A 19,760-nucleotide genomic window follows, 5' to 3' on the forward strand; every position below is an offset into this window, starting at 1 on the left:
GCAAAAGTGATTCTAAAAGGGAAACTCATAGCAATACAGGCCTACCTTAAGTAAATCTCAAATAATCTAATTTTACACAAGAGGGAAGTCCAAAATTAGTAGAGGGAAAGAAATAATAAAGATCACATCAGGGGTGCCTGGGTGGCTCAATCGGTTAAGCGTCTGCCTTTGGCTCAGGTCATGATCCCAGGGTCCTGGGATGGAGTCCCGCATTGGGCTCCCTGCTCGGCAGAGAGCCTGCTTCTCCCTCTGCCTGCCGCATTGCCTACTTGTGCTCTCTCTCTGTCAAATAAATAAATAAAATCTTAAAAAAAATAAAGATCAGAGCAGAAATAAATGAAAGAGACAAAACAATAGAAAAGGTCAATGAAACTAAGAGCTGGTTCTTTGAAAAGATAAAGCAACTTGACAAACCTTTGGCCAGACTCTTCAAGAAAAAGGATTCAAGTAAAATGAGAAATGAAAGAGAAATTACAACTGACATCACTGAAATACGAAGAATCATGAGACTATGAACAATTATAGGCCAACAAATTGGACAACCTAGAAGAAATGGATAAATTCCTAGAAAGGTAAAATTTATAAAAAACATAAAATTTATAAAGAAATAGAAAATCTGAATAGACCAGTTACTAGCAAGGATATTGAATTAATAATCAGAATTTCCCAAAAGTCCAGGACCAATGGTTTCACAGATGAATTTTATCAAACATTCAAAGATTTAATACATATCCTTTTAAAACTCTTACAAAAATATTGAATGGGAGGGAGCACTTCATTAGTTTTGAAGCATTACCCTGATACCAAAACTAGACTACCACATATACACAGAAAGTTACAGGCCAGTATCATTGATGACACTGATGAAAAAATTCTCAACAAAATATTAGCAAACCGAGTTCAATAATACATTAAACAGCTCATAAACCACAATCAAGTGGGATTTAGTCCAGGAATCCAAGGATGGTTCAGTGCCCACAGATCAATCAACACCACATTAACAAAATGAAGGATAAAAATCATATCTTAATAGATGCAGAAAAATCATTTGACAAAATTCAACATCCATTTATATGATCCAAACTCAACAAAGTGAGTAAAGATAATAAAGGCCATATATGACAGACCCACAGCTAACATCATACTCAATGGTAAAAAGCTGGCAGTTTTTCTCTAAGATCAGAAACAAGAAGAGAATTGCACACTCTTGCCACTTCCATTCAACACAGTACTGGAAGTCCTAGCCACAGCAATTAAGCAAGAGAAAGAAATAGAAGACACCCATGGGAGGAAGAACTAAAACTATCACTATTCGCAGTTGACACAATACTGTATATAGAAAATCCAAAAGACTCTACCAAAACTGTTAAAACGAATAGATGGATTTAGTAAAGTAGGAGGATACAAAATTAATATAACAAATCTGGCATTTCTATACATGAATAATGAGTTATCAGAGAGAGGAATTAAGAAAACAATCTCATTTAAAAGTGCACCAAAAAGAATAAAATACCTAGGGATAAATTTAACCAAGGAAGTGAAAGATCTGTATACTGAAAACCATGGCATTGATGAAAAATTAAAGAAGACACAAATAAATGGAAAGATAGTTCATGGGCATGGATTGGAAGAATTAATATTGTTAAAATGTCCATACTACCCAAAGCAATCTACAGATTCATTGCAGTCCCCTCTCAAAATTCCAAGGACATTTTTCATGGAACTAGAACAAAAATTCTAAAATTTGTATGGAACCATGGAAGATCCCAAATAGCCAAAGTAATCTTGAGAAAGAAGAACAAAGTTTGAGGCTTCATGCTCCTTGATTTGAAATTATACTACAAAGCTATACTAATCAGAACAATTTGGTATGGGCATAAGAACAGACATGCTGATCAATGGAACCGAATTGAGAGCCCAAAATTAAACCCACACATAATATGGACAATTAATTTCTAACAAAAGAGCCAATAACATACAAATGGAGAAGGGAAAGTCTCCAATAAATGGTATTGGGAAAAACTGAACAGCCACATGCAGAAGAATGAAACTTGACCACTGTCTTGCACTATACACAAAAATTAACTCATAATGCATTAAAGACTTGAACGTAAGACCTGAAACTGTAAAATTCCTAAAAGAAGAAAACATAACTGGTAAGCTCCTCGACATGTGTCTTAGCAGTACTTTTGTAGATCTGACTCCAAAGGCAGGGGAAACAAAAATAAACAAATTGGACTACATCAAACTTCTGCAGCAAATCATCGAAATGAAAAGATAATCTACTGAATAGAAGATTTTTGCAAATCATATATCTGATAAGGGATAATGTGCAAAATATATCAAGAACTTATACAACTCAATAAATAAATAAATAAATAAAACAAACCCCCAAACAACTCAATTAAAAAATGGGCAGAGGATCTGAATAGACACTTTTCCAGAGAAGACATCCAGATGGCCAATAGCCACGTGAAAAGATGCTCAACATCAATAATTATTAGGGAAATGCAAATCAAAACTGCATTTGACGTGTCACCTCACGTCAGTTAGACTGGGTATTATCAAAAAGACAATATAACAAGTGTTGGTGAGGATGTGGAGAAAAGGAAACCCTTGTACACTGTTTATGGGAATGTAAATTAGTGCAGCCACTATGAAAAACAGTATGGAGACTTCTCCATACTGTTAAAAAAATTAAGACTAGAACTACTATATGATCCATCTATTCCACTTCTGGCTACTATCTGAGGAATGTAAAAATACTGACTTGAAAAGATACATGCCCTGGGCGCCTGAGTGGCTCATTTGGTTAGGCGTCTGCCTTCAGCACAGGTCATGATCCTGGGGTCCTGGGATTTTGTCCCGCATTAGGCTCCCTGCTCAGTGGGGAGTCTGCTTCTCCCTCTACCCCTCCCCCCTACTCGTGATCACTCTCTCTCTCTCATTAATAAATAAAATCTTAAAAAAAAAAAGATATATGCCCCCCTGTATTCCTTGTGACATTGTATCAATAGCCATGACCTGGAAAGAACCTAAGTGTCTATTGGTAGATGAAGAGGTGAAGAAGATGTGGTGTGTGTACACACACACACACACACACACACACACACACACACACACACACACACACACACACACACACACGGAATATTACCCTGCCATTAAAAATGAATGAAATCTTGCCATTTGTGATAACATGGAGAGACCTTGAAGGTATTATACTAATGAAAGAAGTTAGAGGATGACAAATACCATATAATTTTATTTATATGTAAAGTCTAGAAAACAAATGAACAAACAAAACAAACTCATAGATATAGACAACTGATTGGTGGCTACCAGAAGGTTGGTGGGGGGCAAAATGGGTGAACAGGGTCAATTATATGGTTATGGGTGGTAACTAGACTTCTGCTGGTGATCTCTGTAGTGCATACGGGTGTCGAATTGTAATGGTGTATAACTGAAAGTCATATAATGTTACATGCCAATTTTACCTCAATTAAAAAAAGGAAAATACGGGGAAAAAAAGAACGCTCTAAAAAAATGGGCAATTAATCTTAAATTAGGTCACCAGACCCTTCTGCCATTAGGCATACTTTGATGGGTAGGTTTGAGATATTGTTAAGGCAAATGAAAGTTTATTTAATCACACTAGTTCTATTAAAAATGTTATATTTCTAGTCATCTTGGCTATAAGTAAACTGTTTAAATAAAGGCAGAACTTACCATTAATGGTAAGTTAATGATGGGTCTTTATAGGTTTGGTGTTTATGATTGTGGAGAGATGCTCATTTAAGTCTTTGGACATGAACGGACATGCTTGGTGATAAAAAATGTCACAAAATCATCTGATCACTTAATTATTTAATTTTTTAAAAACCGTTATTAGATATGTATTTGATAGCTATCATATAAAATATACTTATTACAAATGTATTCCTAATTTTGTTTACATACCTATTTTTTAATGATACACACGTGTTTATTGACATGTGAGCAAATTTGATTTTCAGGGTGAATTCTGCCACCACCTAATGTGCATCTTTTTAGCTGTGTGATGCCATTGTAGAATGCTTTCCTACACCAATACCAGTTTCTTAGAACCAAAGTCATAAAAAGGTGTTCAAAGTAACCATTTGTGCCTGATGTTCTTATAAAGCAGCATTCAGTTAATTTGTTTCTGAACATCCATAAATGAAGAATTTCTGGACTCTTTTTGAAATTGTTTCCTAATCTTATGCCAAAATGTTAGTTCTCTTTGTACTAAGTACAGTCCTAGTACATAAAGACCTTGGAGTAACAGATCTTTTTTCCATTAGTTTATCTTAGCATTAGGTAAGGAATAGGACTAATTTCGGAGTTTAAGTCTTTTTTTTTCCTCTTTATCATTATGGCTGAGTTCCTTTACCATAATGGTGTAATAAAGGATCACTAAACTAAAAGCCAGATGACTTGGGTTTTAGTTTTCTAATTTATATAAGATTTTTGTATTCACTTAATTTCAGTGTAGCCCACCTTCTTCATGGGGTATTATAAAGACAAATGAGATGAACAAATGCTGTCAAGGGGCAAAAACAAATCATAATTCAAATACAAGGTATTATAATGGAAAGAAGATATTTGTATTTTCCATTGTGTTGAAGAGGTTAAAGATTTGAAAAATCCTTAAATGTTGTGCTGAAAACCGTAGATGATGTGTCTGATAGAAAATCTGTCCCAAGTCAGGAGTGTTTGTAAGACACCTGCCTTGTACCTTTAATTTTTTGTAATTGTTTTCACTTTTTCCAGGTAAATGTCCTTATTTCTGCTCCCTTTCGGACCACCCAATGCACAGCTTTACCCACAAGTACTTTTTTTTTGTTTTCCTTCAAAGGGAGCTACCATTAAGAAAGATGAGCAGACTGGGGCCATCATTGTGGCTAGAATCATGAGGGGAGGAGCTGCAGATAGAAGTGGTAAGGATTAAAAAAAAAAAGTGGTAAGGGTTTCAACAGTAGGCTTGTGGACAAGCCATGTTGCGTTTCATGGGCAACATTTCCAACATGTAATTAAGAGGATAACAATCTTTTGATGTAATACATCAAAACAGTGAGATATTTTTCTCTGTGTTGAACTGTGGGAACCTATTGAAATAAACGATACATCTCACTCTACAATCTCAGTTTACATGGGCTCCCAGAGTTACATTAAGATCTGTTTCAAATGTTTCTGATTTGAAAAGTACTACTGCATGTGTGCAGCCTTTGAAACAAAATAAAAATTCTTTTATTAGGTGAAAATAATATACATTTCTAGACAAAGACTGGGATGCAGATGTCCTTTCTTTGCCGGCATTATAACATGGTAGTCTTGGATTCATTGCTGTTTAGAGGCACAGAATCCGAAACCTGAGAAGCCTAAAGGTCTCCGCAAATGTATTAAGGGAATGAAACAAAGCTTTGAGTATGGACACGATTGCAAATTGCGGTTCTTTTGTAGGTAACTCTGCTAATTTACCAAATTTGCTACTTCTCAGGTCTCATTCATGTTGGTGATGAACTTAGGGAAGTGAATGGGATTCCAGTAGAGGATAAAAGGCCTGAGGAAATAATTCAAATTCTGGTAAGCTGAAAATATATTTTAAAATTGCAATAAAAAATGAAATTGAATCAGTATGTTTCAGACTTGGTTATAAATATAGGATTTGGATTTAGCTGTCTAGAGTTGTAATCCCAGCTTCATTACTTAATCCCTGTATGTCCTTGGAAAATAACCTTAATCTTTGCATTACCTCAGTGTTTTCATTTACAAAATGAAAACAAGAAGAGGTAGGTACCTCACGGCAGTGTTTTTAGGATTAAATGAGCTAATGTATGTAAAGAGTTTATTACAGGGCCTGTTCCAAATAGGTACTTAATAGGTGGCATCTACTCTGTTGTTCATGAAGCATTTTTCTTTTCCCTTCTCCCATCGACATGGCCAGACTATAGGCTGTGCTTTCTAGGTATCTATAGCAGTGAAACTAATTTAGATGTCTTGTGAAATCTAAAACGGAACAAAATTATTTTAGGCCTTGACGGTATTAATTCTCCAGTTCATTTGTAAGGATTAAATGAGGGAGACTGTCTCTATTAATGTATGAAAACAAAAACATACAGAAATAGAATTTAGTATCTTCAAACAGACCCTTGTATATATGAAAATTTAGTACATGATTAAGATGGCATTTTAAATCCATGGGAAAACAGTGAAGTCATTTCATAAATGGTACTGAATAAATTGATGATTCAGTTTTAAATAACAGAGTCAGTCCCTATTTTACACTATACCCAAAACAAATCCCAATGAATTAAATGTTTTTAAAAAATCAAAAAAATAAAGGAAGACTTTTTAAACTTGATGTGAAATTCAAATAGAAAAATAACTGAGGCGATTGTAAGAATTAAAAACTTTATAGGAAAAGATGCCATATGTAACTTGAAAGACACATGACACTTAGGAAAAATATTGTCCATATATATGAGAGAAGGTATTTTAATGTGTAGAGAGTTCATAAAAATCAATAAGAGAAAAAATATTTATAGAAAAATTTACAAAAGAAGACATGACTGAAAAATATTGGATTGGAGGGATTTGAAAGCTTGATAATGGCTAGAGTCAGCAGATTCTAGGCACATAGCTCTACTCATATGTTTCCAGTGGTGGAATGCATTAATAGATCCTGTTGCGATGGCTATCTGAAACCATCAAAATTTTAAATTTATATAGCAAGAAGGTTGCATTGATTGACTAATCATTCATCCACATGATGGCAGTCACAATGGCTGGTAGACCTATATGACTTAGTAATACTAGTAATTCTTACAGTGGTTGAGCCCTTAATGACCTTTTTCTAAGGGCTTTGCACACATTAACACACACACACACAAACTAGTAGACTGGAAAGAGGTCATAGAGAAGACTTGCTTTCTCTCTACCTATGCGGTTCGGTATTATATGAATTCTTAATAAGATTTGTCAGTTGTTTTATGATAAGTAATAACAGTGATATTACCCTTTTGAACTCAATCCTGTTATAAAATTCTGATATTTATACTGTTAAAGCCCCATTTTACTTGAGTCTTTGTGCTGTTCTGGAGCTGCTCCTTACATTGCAAGAGCTGATTCTATGCAGCTTTTCCCAATTGGGCTTTCAGAGACTTCACACTGGTAAATGGAAATTGGCTGTGGTTCCATGGACATTGGCAAACAATACAGATCAGGGCCTCCCCTCCCACCTCCCCCCAGAAGAGAGCCCTTATTTACGATAGTGCATCTCAGAGATAGCTACCCATTCTCCCTTCTCTCTCTCTCTCTCTCCCCTCCCCCTTCCTTCCTCTCCTCTGCCTGATCACAGCTTCCTCTTTTCTTTTCTCCCTCCTTCCTCTCAAATATGTGCCAGATACTTAGTGCTTTCGTGGAGCTTCAAATTTAGCAGTGATAACAGATATTAAGAAATAATTGTATCAATGATTACTTTGTACGGTTATGAGAAATGCTAGAAAGAGAGAAACAGAGAAAGACATGAGAGTATATGAAAGGGACATCTGCTGTGGTCTGAGATGGTTGGAAAAGAACGGCCTGTATTATTGTCGCTTGCTTTCATTAAATTAATAGGTACTTAATCTTTTCATCTTTTAATTAATCTGTTACACTTGGTGTTCTACTCACTAAGCAGAATAGCAGTGAATGTTCTTCATTATATTTTTCTGCTGAGCATTGCAGTGAATGTATATATATTGTATATAGTGAATCATATAACTTTATTGCTGACAGTACAGGTATTTTGTTCTTAAAAACGTGGATGCCGATACTTAAAAATATCGTCTGAACCTTGCACATCATCTGTAATGTTGTCTGTACAAGGCAATCTGCAGGTTCTGTGTTTCTATTCTGAGGTAGCTCCACATGGATGGTAGTACATTCATCAGCATTTTGAAAGTGCACAGGAGGTAAAAGTGGATTTAGTGTTTAGTGTTTTTTAACTTACTTGACAAACTTGAGTGCCTTCTCATATTGCAAGAATTTCTACAAAAATAGTTTTCTCAGTTTGGTTTATCTAAGAGTAGAAACCCCAAGCTTATAAATTTTCAGAATTATTCCCTTCTCTACCTGTTTTGCCTTCCTTCCCCAGGCTCTAGAAGTTCTCTGATAAGTCTTTCCTCTGTTATCAGGCTCAGTCTCAGGGAGCAATTACATTTAAGATCATACCCAGCATCAAAGAGGAGACACCATCTAAAGAAGGCAAGGTAACCATTCCCTAAAAAACCTTTTTTGTTTGTTTTGGAGGTGGAGGGTGCTAATATTTCCCCATCTAATACATACCCTCTTTGTCACAGTGAGTTCATTTTCATATTCCCTTTTTAAAAAATCATTCTTTTTGGGGGGATGCCTGGGTGGCTCAGTCAGTTAAGCGTCTGCCTTCGGCTCGGGTGTTGATCCCAGGGTCCTGGGATGGAGCCCCACATCGGGCTCTTTGCTCAGCAGGGAGCCTGCTTCTCCCTCTGCCCCTCCCCCTGCTTGTGCTCTCTCTCTCTCTCAAATAAATAAATAAAATCTTTTAAAAAATAAAATAAAAAATTATTCTTTTTTAGACAAAAATTATCCTTAAATCAGAGAAGAATGTTGGCCCTTTCACATTTACTTTTTATATTCCTTTTAAATGAAACTCTCTTCCAGATGTTTATCAAAGCCCTCTTTGACTATGACCCTAATGAGGATAAAGCAATTCCATGTAAGGAAGCTGGGCTTTCTTTCAAAAAGGGAGATATTCTTCAGATTATGAGCCAAGATGATGCAACATGGTGGCAAGCAAAGCACGCAGGTGATGCCAATCCCAGGGCAGGCTTGATTCCCTCAAAGCATTTCCAGGAAAGGTGAGCTACTGGCATGCCGTAATGGTCTCTCTTCAAGTGACCTTTTGTTCTCTGCAAAATATCACTCGAGGAGAGTTGTGATAAAATGAGCACTAAAACCTTGCTTTAGAATCCTTTATCCCTCAGGTTTGGATTTCTGTTTTGTCTAACTAAGGATGAATAATGACCAAAAATAATATGACAGGACCAGGTCATACTCGGTTTTTGTTATGAAGCAAAGGGAAAAATAGCACGTTAATATCTGAAACTATATTGATGTGAAAGATGGGGGGGAATGAAGAGTGATTTTGGAGTGGGGATGATTTATAAAACTCTGAAAGTAGAGGTTTTATTTTTTAATTTGAATAGATTGTATTGTGCTCATTTTTTCCCCTGGCTTCCCTTTCCCCCCCCCCCTTGGGACTTTTAATATTTTGGTGTTATATTAATCTTGGATCTGTACTGAAAATTGATAGGCATTGACCTTCTTTTTCCCCCAGGAGATTGGCTCTGAGAAGACCAGAAATATTAGTTCAGCCCTTGAAAGTTTCCAACAGGAAATCATGTAAGTTTGTTAATAAAAATGTAGAGTAACCAAATCTTGCTGTTTATTTTTGACTATTAAAGCAGGTGTTTGTGGGAACGAGAGCTCGTAGTGCCTTGTGATAGCTTCTGGATCATCATTTCACAGCAACCAAACAAATAAGAAACTCACAGTAGAATATTAAAGTGAGTCTTTTGAAGAAAGGGGTGTTTGCAGTTGTTTATGATAAACCCATGACTCACCCTTTAAGAAACTAACTAGCAACACTACTCTCCTTGACTTCTGAATGTAGGTGTTTTCATAAATGTGACCTCAAATGCAACTCTTTTCTTTCTCCAAAGCTAGAAGGTTTGGGTAAGACACTTCTTGGTAAAATTAGGGGGAGAAAATCTACCACTTTCTTGGGCACAAAGGCAATTGAGCCTAAGAAGAGTTGTTGTTCTTCCTAACTCCTTGCTTATCCAGAAATCAGAGTAACTCTGACCTTTATCTCGCCTGTTTGGATTTGGGCGCATTCTTTTTCTCCTTCATACTCTCCTTCTCTCAGCTTCTCTTTTACTCCCCACTCCCTCACCCCTGTCAAGGCTCCATCCCATAAATTTCCTACTTCATCTCCTCTAAATGTTTCGTGGTTCTAGGTATTCTAAGAGTAAAAAAAGCCTTTTGTTTTCAACATAGAGATTGCACATTAAAAGGTGAAATGCACAAATAAATGGTCCTGGAATTTTACACCAACATCTGGTTTTAGTATTGTTGCATTTTTCACATCTCCTGTTATTTCTGTCAGTTTGTAGACGTGTATAGCCCAGGAATTACATTATAAGAGAGCCAAACTACAGTCGAGTATAAATCTCACAAGCAAGCAAATACTTCAAGTGGAGCACTGATTCAAAAGCCTGCTTGTTCTTGCTCCGTTAAGTCTGGGCAGAAGGAAAACACACTTGTCATAGAATGCCACACGGATTGTGACATCAGAAAGTATACAGTTTAACCAGAAGGTTGCATCGTTTTTAAGTGTGATGAATTTTTGCTGGCAGGGGCTCTGAGGCATCCACCTGACTTGCTCTTGGAGGGATTTCTAAATTGGGGGCCTGCACACTTCTGGTACATTTGGTGCATGTGCGATAAAGTGTGTGTAACTTGAAAAGGAAATCAATGTGATTCTACTCGAATCTGAATCCATACTCCCAATTTGTTTGAGTCTTAAGCCACTTAGAAATGTCCAGTTTGATATAGTTGTGGATTTTCACTTATTTGTTTTTTATAAATGTGCTTCTTTATAAACAACTACTCGGAATGGATATATAGTCTTTCTAATCTCCTCAAACTGGTTTCAGTATAAATGTGTGTGAATGTCAGAGGGATTTTGTGTGTGTGTGTGTGTGTGTGTGTGTGCATGCGTGTGTGCGCGCATGCACGCCTGCACACACGTGTGTAGAGCTGTTAATTGTAATGGGTGATTTTTGTCTGTTAATATGCAGAGTTTTTTTATACGATAATCTTGAATATTTGAGTCTGAGAAATATTTATTCCAAAATTACTGAAATGTCATTATCTGGATGTTTTAAGGTTTTTTGTTTTTGTTTTTTTGCTTTTTCTGCCTCTTGAAGACCATTTAGGAATGTTTACTGTTTCCCATTCACACTTGCTTCCTTTTCTTCTTTTCTATTTTTTTAAAACTAGACTTGATTCACAGAGAGATATATTGGTGGTTCTCATATATGGATGTTCTCTATTTTTAAATAAAAACAAATTGGGTCAATATTATGCAGATCACTAGTGTATAGTAAATATGGCCTTATTCAGAGAGACAGTCTATGTCTATGAAGCTTACATAGAAAGCTAGTACTTTTATAGTCAAAGAATTAAAAATTCTATTTGAAGTTTTTTTTTTTAAGTGTTATCTCCTAAACCCCTGAACTCCAAAGTTATGCAAAAATTATTATACTGGTTCTGAACATTTTTAAAGTTATTTAAAAGCACTGTGTCCTATAATCTGTGTATCTGATAGTGATTGTTTATGTACCTACACTTATAAATTGTAAAGGCCATCTAACCCAACACTTCCTGGACTCCAACATTTGGGACTTAGACTTTTAGGACAGGGCATCCATATCGTGCTCTTTGCTAAATTACAGAATAACACCATGAAGAAAAACAAAGTTAATATAAAATCTTTTATTTATATGACTTTGAATAAAAATTCATAGACTAGGTTTTAAGAAACGTTTCTAATTTAATGTAAACATTTAAAAGAATAATTCTGTCCTGTTGGTGTTTTATAAGGGTATTAAAAATAGTCATGTTGATAATTTTCTGCACTAAATTTTATAAGTGCGCTTAAAACCTAGGAGATAGTGTTAAACAGTGAATTTAGAATAATGACTTTAGTCAGGTGATAATATGTATCAAATTAGCCAGTTAACTTTTTTCACATAATAATTGCTTGACTTACTGTGGTTTTACTCTTTGACTCACAATCATCATAACTAAAGTTTGCATGGAGGAAAAGCTCTGGAACTCTAGGGGCTCAGTCAATGTCAAGATCAAAGTCAAAAAGGATTGGAGAAGGCATTTATGTTTGTGCTAGAGCTGTAGATAAATTCAGGAGCCATAATACTGACGTCTTCAGGCTTTAAAACTGGCATCTTCCTGCAAAACTCTGTGGTATTCATCTTTGATGCTTGGTTATTTCCTCCCCTTAAGAATCTTGGCATATCTGGTACAGATTGAGAAAATAGGCTTCTCAAACAAAATAATTTGCCTCTTGAAATTAAACATTCCTAAAAAATATGAACTCTTAAAACTAAAGCATAAGTGAATCTTAGAAGCTTGACATCTGTCAAGAGGGACTCATCCCCACTTCCTCCTGTTGTTTCAAAGAACAGCTTACCTAACAAGGAAATTGGCAATAGAATTCTGCGTTCCCTCCCTTTCTCCTTCATCTGATGGAGGCTCTTACATAATGGATTTACATTAGTAACAGAAACAGAAGAGCAGCCTAGAAGTCTGATAGGTTCTCTTTGACATGACCAACTTTTAGATTATTACATGAAAGACACAGGTTAAGTGTTTTGGAAATGAGTTAAAAGCGTATCTTATGTCTCAAGTAACATATAGGAGGAGTTTTCATGACAGCCACTTGGCAGCTTGCAATTCTTGTGTCGATATAATTTAAAGTACTCTGATTTTTCTGCCAAAAAGCTTATTTTTTATAGTTCAGTTGCATATATAAAGCAATATGATATCACCTAACCTTATTAAAAAGCAATATGATTTTCTTTGATTAATTAAAATATTGTTTGTTCCATTTCTATTGAAATTAAGTTTTTTTTTAAAGACTTTTTTTTTTTAAGATTTTATTTATTTATTTGAGAGAGAGAGAATGAGAGACAGCACAAGAGGGAAGAGGGTCAGAGGGAGAAGCAGACTCCCCGCTGAGCAGGGAGCCCGATATGGGACTCGATCCCGGGACTCCAGGATCATGACCTGAGCCGAAGGCAGTCGCTTAACCAACTGAGCCACCCAGGCGCCCTTGAAATTAAGTTTTATAAGTTTTTTGTCTTCCTAATAATACAAACATTAATAACTTTGACTTCAATAGTATATAACTTATTTAAATGTAGTTTTACAGTGCATTCCGCAAAGCCTCTTCTTACTCAAGTAGTGTATTTTATAGGAGAATATTCCTGTATGATTTTTATTTATGGTGCTTAGTTTCTTTTTTTAGTTCTCAAAGTATAAATACCTTAAAAGATCTCATACTGCTGACTGAATAATATTAATTTTAAATTTTTCTTTTATAAAATAGCTCTTATAGAATTTTTGTAATAAAAAAAGTCCAGAAGGTATGATTTATTTTTTTGAAGATTACAAGGTAAAATTTTAGAATCTTTTAACCAGTTGTGGCTGCAATCATGTGGGTACAAAAGAAAATATTTAACTGGAGCCAGAGGTGGCCATTCAAACATCATATAACCGAGTTCATTCAAAGACAGGCATTTTGTGGATTGAAGATCACAATCTAGCAACAGTACAGTTTAAACACTGAGTAAACAAATGAATTCACTGTGCATGGTACCAGTATTTTGGAAGGCCAAACATTTGAGAATAATATATATAACATTCCAGGTTGTTATAACTTTTCAAATTGAGTAAGCTCCTTTCTCCTAGCATCTTAAACAGTGTTTATCTAGTGTGTTCATATATAAAGTTAATTCAGAAATTAACAAGTAGATTGCTTATGTTTAAATTTGTATGCCTAAAACTCTGTCAAATATTTCTTAATACTGGTGGGATTTTGTGTTAACAGAAACATGCGGTTTTAAAAAATACTGAAGGTGGGGCTCCCCCCCCCAATATTTACTGATACTCTTTGGGAAATGCCAGAGTTCAGAGATTGTGTGGAGAGAGGTGCAGATGAGCTAGGCTTGTAAGTGGTATGTCTGACTGTGTCAGGAGATGGTTGAGGTGATGGTCTAATTGTTATTGCTCACTTTTCATCTCAGTAGACTGTGTTCTTCTTACATAAATTGAAAATGTTCTTTCTAAAACACTATCAGTGTATGTGCTGTTAGCTTTTCCATATGAAGGGTTTTAAGCCATACCCTCTCTTGCCTTTTGTCTTGGGGACCCAATGCTGTGCAGGTAAGAGAGTTGATTAAGGATTAAGGGTGTGGTCTGTGGCCACAGGTTATCGCAGACTTGTAGGGAAGATTGCATGTGGGCAGAGGGAGGCATAAGAAAGCGGTTTCTAGGGTGGGGAATTTAACTTTGCCCCTGTAAATACGATCACACCTATAAAGACACAGTTTCTCCACTTGTCAAGAGTATCTGACATTGCACGGCTCCGAGTAGCTAGCGTCCGGCAGTGTAGAAAGGTTCCTCCTGTCCTGTTAAGTGAAGCTCATCAAACGCTCTTCACGAGAGCTTTCCACTCCATTCTCTGAAGACATCCACAATTACTCTTTGTGACTTTGTTGGCCTCTCCTCTGTGATTTTTGTCATTCTCCCATCCTGCTCTTCAGTGCTTGGAGATGTGGAGAGTGGACTCCTGATAGGCAGGGGAGACTCTCCCCCAGATTCTCCAGCAGTCAGGAGAAACACACTTGGGAGGGTCAAGTGTCGGGTGGGGGGACAAGAGGCTGGTATGCTGGGAGGTGTCGGAGAGTAGACCAGAAACGTGAAAGAAACTTACTTCATTTGACCTCTCCGCCGACTTACATTTCCTAGCGTAAAGTTAGAGTAATTACCAAGTGATTTTGGTGTGACAGTATAGCATAGTAGTTAAAAACACAGACTCTGGAGCCGGATTGTGTGGGTCCCTGTCCCAGAATGCTTCATTTCTCTGTCCCTCTGATTCCCATCTGTAAGACGGAGGTGACAGTATTGGCTTCATAGAGTGGTGGGAGAATTCAGTAAGTTTAGGCATTTAGTGTACACAGAACAGTGCCTTAGTTAAGAATATAGTTAAGAATTGTGCGATTATCCCGAATGTCTTCTGAGATCACCCTTTTATATGTTTTCCTCTTTGTTCAAACGTGCTAAGTGTAAGGAAAAGTGTTCTTTGCTTTTCCTACTGGCTGTCCATGAAGCATGTTGCTGGCTCAGATATATTATGCATGCGGGTTATCACGCAAAAAAATACCATTCTCTTCCTACATAAAGCATGGGGGAAATAGTCTTCTGAGAACGAACGCAGTGTATTCACAACCTTTTATTAGAATATGAAACATACTATACTGTATGTGACATGGAGATGGTTATTTTTATTCTGGATTGACTTCGGTGTTTTAATTTTTTTCTTATGTGCGTGCGTGTGTGTGCATGTGAGAGAGGGAGATGGCTTTTATCATCTGATGTACGTGCCACTGATTCTTTCATCAGGGGGCAACACTCAGTCAATCCTATTGTTCCTTCAGAAAACATACCTTCTGTTTAATAATCCACATAATGGTTGAGTGTTTGAGATTGCGGATTGAACCGTCTGAAACACTGCATGTATTATTTCCACTAAGCCTAGTTGCTTGGCTTGGCTAATCCGTATCACATAGTTTATTGTTTGTTTTCTGATAATTTGTCTTAGATGTACATGACATTTCAGAGCTACTAAGGAATGAGTGTAAATAAATTCACAACTTGGGTGACTCACAATTCGAGCCCAAATAATAATGATTTGCTTGTCATTTTTGCGAATTGTATTCAAATAGAACCAACCCAGCTAGGGGACCTATAGGTTTTGAAAAATAAAAAGACAGGGTGCACACTCTCTCCTAAGTGTTTTCTTTGACTGACATTCTGTAGTTTGGAGAGAGAAGTGAGCCAAAAACTGTCCCGATCAGTCCTCTTCATTCTACAAAGTCTCGTAGAGAAAAATGTCCTACCTTGACTTGTGGTTCCATTTTGCTTCTATTAAATTGCCAGTTCTTTTTCCACCTTTAACTGAAGGTGAGTCTCCTAAGTCACACAGAACTCTTAAATTTCTTTCCTATGAGTAATAATTAGGAACAATTAGTAATTTTTAGAATTATTTTTTTTAAAATACCTTTTAGCAAATAATATAGCCAGAATGAAGTAAAGGGTTCTTCCTGACTCATTTCATATGTGTAATAACTTGATAATACTGTTAACTTTACAGGGTATTGAGATATTTTAAGGGCATTTTGAAGGTTATTTCTAAGTAAGTATCCTGAGTGTTAAACAGACAGATTAGCTTACAAACAGAAATGTCCTATGAAAACAATCCCCCATTGAAGGTATTATTTTGAACAACTCGTTTTTTCCCTTACTATTTTTCCCATTTGGGCATTTAATAAACTGAATGAAGGCTTTGTGCTTTTACTGCTTTAGTATATACATTCTTTTTAGACCAAGACTACAGTGCAGTCTAAAATGTAGTTTTTCGTGAATTCTGTTTATATGTTGACTAATAATTTTGAGATACTTAAAATACATTTTTTTCCCTTTGGCTTTTCTAAGATGAGGAAACAATTGAGTGTGGTAGGTGGATTTTTTTTTTCTCCCTCAGATGCATCTTCTTCTTACTTTAATTGTATTTTCTGCACATTTAATCATTTCCTTTCTCATTTTCTTTGTGCTTCTCAGAGGAAATTAAAGGTACATGTATGAAACCTTCCCTGCCATAGTCTGCTGATTTTATTTAGTACACCTATGTGTGGATTCGATTGAATATAGCAAGTAATTTATAGAAGATTATTGTATATCCAAGCTTCCATCTTGATGTTATAGTACCAAAAATCATGGTTGGACTCTGTTTGAGAACTGTACTATTTTTGCTTTGCATAGCAGAAATAAAGAAAGTGATCTGAAATAGTACATTATGTTTTTGTCTCTGTCGGTAGTCTCCGTGTTATTCGGATATATTGACATCCTTATTTTAACATAAGGATGTCAGGTGAATCTTCTCAACTATCTGATATCAGCACATGCTGTGCTGTTACTTCCAGAAGCGTATTTATATGAAGAGAAGAGGCCTAAAGTAATAAGTACCCACTTCTTCAATTAAATTTTTAAGATACGCATAACCCAGTTTTCACTTCACTCCAAGAAATAATTTATAACACATCGTTTATTTTAAAATGTTTTCATCTGTTCATTTTTCAAAAACCAAATAAAAATAGAAATAGTACGCCTTTATTCCTTCCCAGCACAGAATTTCTTCCTGTCCAAAGAAAGGATGTATCTTAATCTTAACCTTTCTGTCTAATCCAGTGAGCCAAAGTAATTGCTGTATTTTACATATTATCAAAGAGCCTGATTTACAAAAATAAATTTACTTTGGGGGATCAAGTGTTGTAATTTTCTTAGCTATGGAAAGTATAAAGAGTGTAGGCAGATCTTTTATAATTTTCTTGGAACTGCATCAAGGAACCTCTGAAGGAGGCTGAAACGTGAATTGCATGATGTTTTAAAACGTTACTTTAAGCTTAAATATAAAACACAACGTTTTATGTTTAAGAGTGGCATTGTGAGGGCTGTTCTATGGTGTGCTTTACATAATTGTTTTTAAGTAATTTATGTTTTGCATCTGTGGCTGGGCTTCTAACTGTTCTGCTTTATTTCTTGGCTTTTGTTCTGTATGCTTTTACACTCCATCCAGAAGATGCTGAATATGCTGGTAACCACAGTGGAACCTATATAGGTGAGCAATTGGTCATGGAAGAGGATTTCTTTCTTTCTGTTGCTTTCTCCAGAACCATTATATATTGTTTTACCTTAAATTAGCATATTTGCACTAGCATGCTCTGATGTTCGGTGGGGGGAGCATGACCCTTTATGTTAAACAGGCTCAATGGGTTGGACATAAAGGAATTCATAGTGTGCTTTTGTGTTGTTATTCAAGAAGCTTTCCAGATGCTGTATTTTTGTAAATCATTATTTTGGGGTAGAAGTTGAAAAGCGTTTGTGGCTAAGTCATTTTACTCAGTTAACAGTGTCTGGACTTTTCTCAATTATCTGGTTAGCTGTTAATTTGTCAAAGCTTCTAAATAACTTCTTCCAACATAACTTTTTGGTTTTGTTTTCCGATGATTCACGTTGCACCCCTCTACGTAACCGTTGACTGAACAGCCCCAAATATAATTAAGTCTATGATTGACGTGCTCATCTGTATCGGAAGGAAACATTCCCAGTGTGGCATTGCCGAAGGATGTTAGAAACAAAAGCCAAGATATCTAGAAGTTGTTAAAGGCCTCAGAATTCTCTTCAGCTGCCTCCCACTTCAGACCTTTCCCACCATTGCCGTGACGAGGTCCCTACTGTACGAGTGACAGGTCATAGTGTAGGAACACAGTTCGAGAGAGAACCGCTTCACTCTCATTTTTAGATTAATATTTATGGATATGATAATATCTCTTGGTTATTGAAGAAATTTACCAGATGTGATATTTGGTATTTAATAAATATTACCTCTACTCCTGTGAGATTGGTGGGGTTTTTTTCCACTTTACAGAAAGGAAACTGAGCTTCAGAAAATTGACAGGAATTATCTCTGAACCTACAGGTAGTGAATGGTGCCTCCTGGCTCACATCTGTGCAGGTATAATGCCTCTACTTTATCTTTGACAGTATGCTGCCCTTTCGTTTTGCAGTCTACAAAACAAACTCCATGCAGAAATCTATAGAGTATTCCAGTTTTTAGGCTAGAAAAACTGTAATTGGATGGTCAAGGAGAGGTTAAAATTTCATTAATTCTTTACTCACTTCAGAACAGTACGGTGTGCCAGATACTCTGTATATCGATTTACACCTCTCCTTATACCCTCAGAAACTTTAATGGCTTCAAGGAGCAAGTGTTTCTTCTCCTGAGTCTGTGGTCACCTGAGTGGTTCTTCTGGTCTGTGTCAGCTTGGTGGACCTTTGCACTCTGGTGGTTGGGCTGGGCTCTGGTTGGTCTGAGGGGTGGGATGCTCACCTGGGTAAAATTGTTTCTCTTTCCTGTAGTTGTTCATCTTCCAGTAAGCTCGCCCATAATGCATCTCAGGGTTCCAGAGAGCAACAGAAAAAATCTCCAGTATGTTAGTGCTGATGAAGCCTCTGCTCACGTCATATCCGCAAATGTCCTGTTGGCCAAAACCAGTCTCATGGCCAGGCCAGCGTCTGTGTGCGAGGTGACTGCCCGAGAGCTTGGATTCAGGGAGATGTGAAGAGATGCACAGACTTGACTATAAGCTTCTACCTCTCTCCAAAATAGAGAGATACCTACTCTCCCTGACTTTCAGGGCATATACTCAGTCAGTTAGACGGCAAGTGTATATCCGCTGAGGGAATAACGGGCATAAAACAGGATCTGATAAGAGTCACATAAAATGCTATGATTCAGGGGTTGAGGGGATGGCCTATCCAGCCTGAGGCAGTGAAGGATCCAGTCCCACAAGGAACGACATTAGAACCAGGCGCCAAGGGTGAGGTGGAATTAGAGTTTAGCAGCAGGGGATGAAGGTAGAACCAATAACATGGAGAGCGGTGACTGTTGCAGAGCACAGGGCATATTTGAGTTTGGGTGAGGTGATGGGTGTGTTCTTTGTTACTTTCTCTGTTGTGCTCTGGAACCTTGAGACCCCAATATGGGCTGGCTTCCTGGAGGGTGAAAAACTACAGGAAAATGAGTTCTGGATGAAATGCCATTGGATCTGGCAAGAACTCCATTGTTATCTGGAGTCAGTGATAACTCTGAGAAACAGCTTTACTGGAAGCCAGATTGCAAGGTGTTAAAGAGTAAGTGGATCGGGAAAGAAAGATAGCAGTTGAGTTCAAGGCCATTTTTATAGTTGAGAGTAGAAATATTTCAGTGGGAGAGAAAATGATATCAATTCTATAGA

The 19,760-nt window shown here is 36.7% G+C and overlaps 1 protein-coding gene across 1 annotated transcript in view; it reads left to right on the forward strand.

The window, feature by feature from the left end:
- The window catches only part of MPP7 (MAGUK p55 scaffold protein 7), a 287,565-nt gene that overhangs the window by 196,338 nt on the left and 71,467 nt on the right, over positions 1-19,760 (forward strand). Inside the window, exons 7-11 of the mRNA XM_028120937.2 lie at positions 4,877-4,958; positions 5,519-5,604; positions 8,196-8,270; positions 8,701-8,897; positions 9,377-9,441. Of these exons, the coding sequence (XP_027976738.1) occupies positions 4,877-4,958; positions 5,519-5,604; positions 8,196-8,270; positions 8,701-8,897; positions 9,377-9,441 (505 nt within the window). The remainder of the gene's footprint in view (positions 1-4,876; positions 4,959-5,518; positions 5,605-8,195; positions 8,271-8,700; positions 8,898-9,376; positions 9,442-19,760) is intronic.

This window comes from Eumetopias jubatus, unplaced genomic scaffold (assembly GCF_037043125.1).
Source record: "Eumetopias jubatus isolate StellerSeaLion01/CBP00866 unplaced genomic scaffold, mEumJub1_p1.0 scaffold_8, whole genome shotgun sequence".
NCBI classification, from domain to species: domain Eukaryota; kingdom Metazoa; phylum Chordata; class Mammalia; order Carnivora; family Otariidae; genus Eumetopias; species Eumetopias jubatus.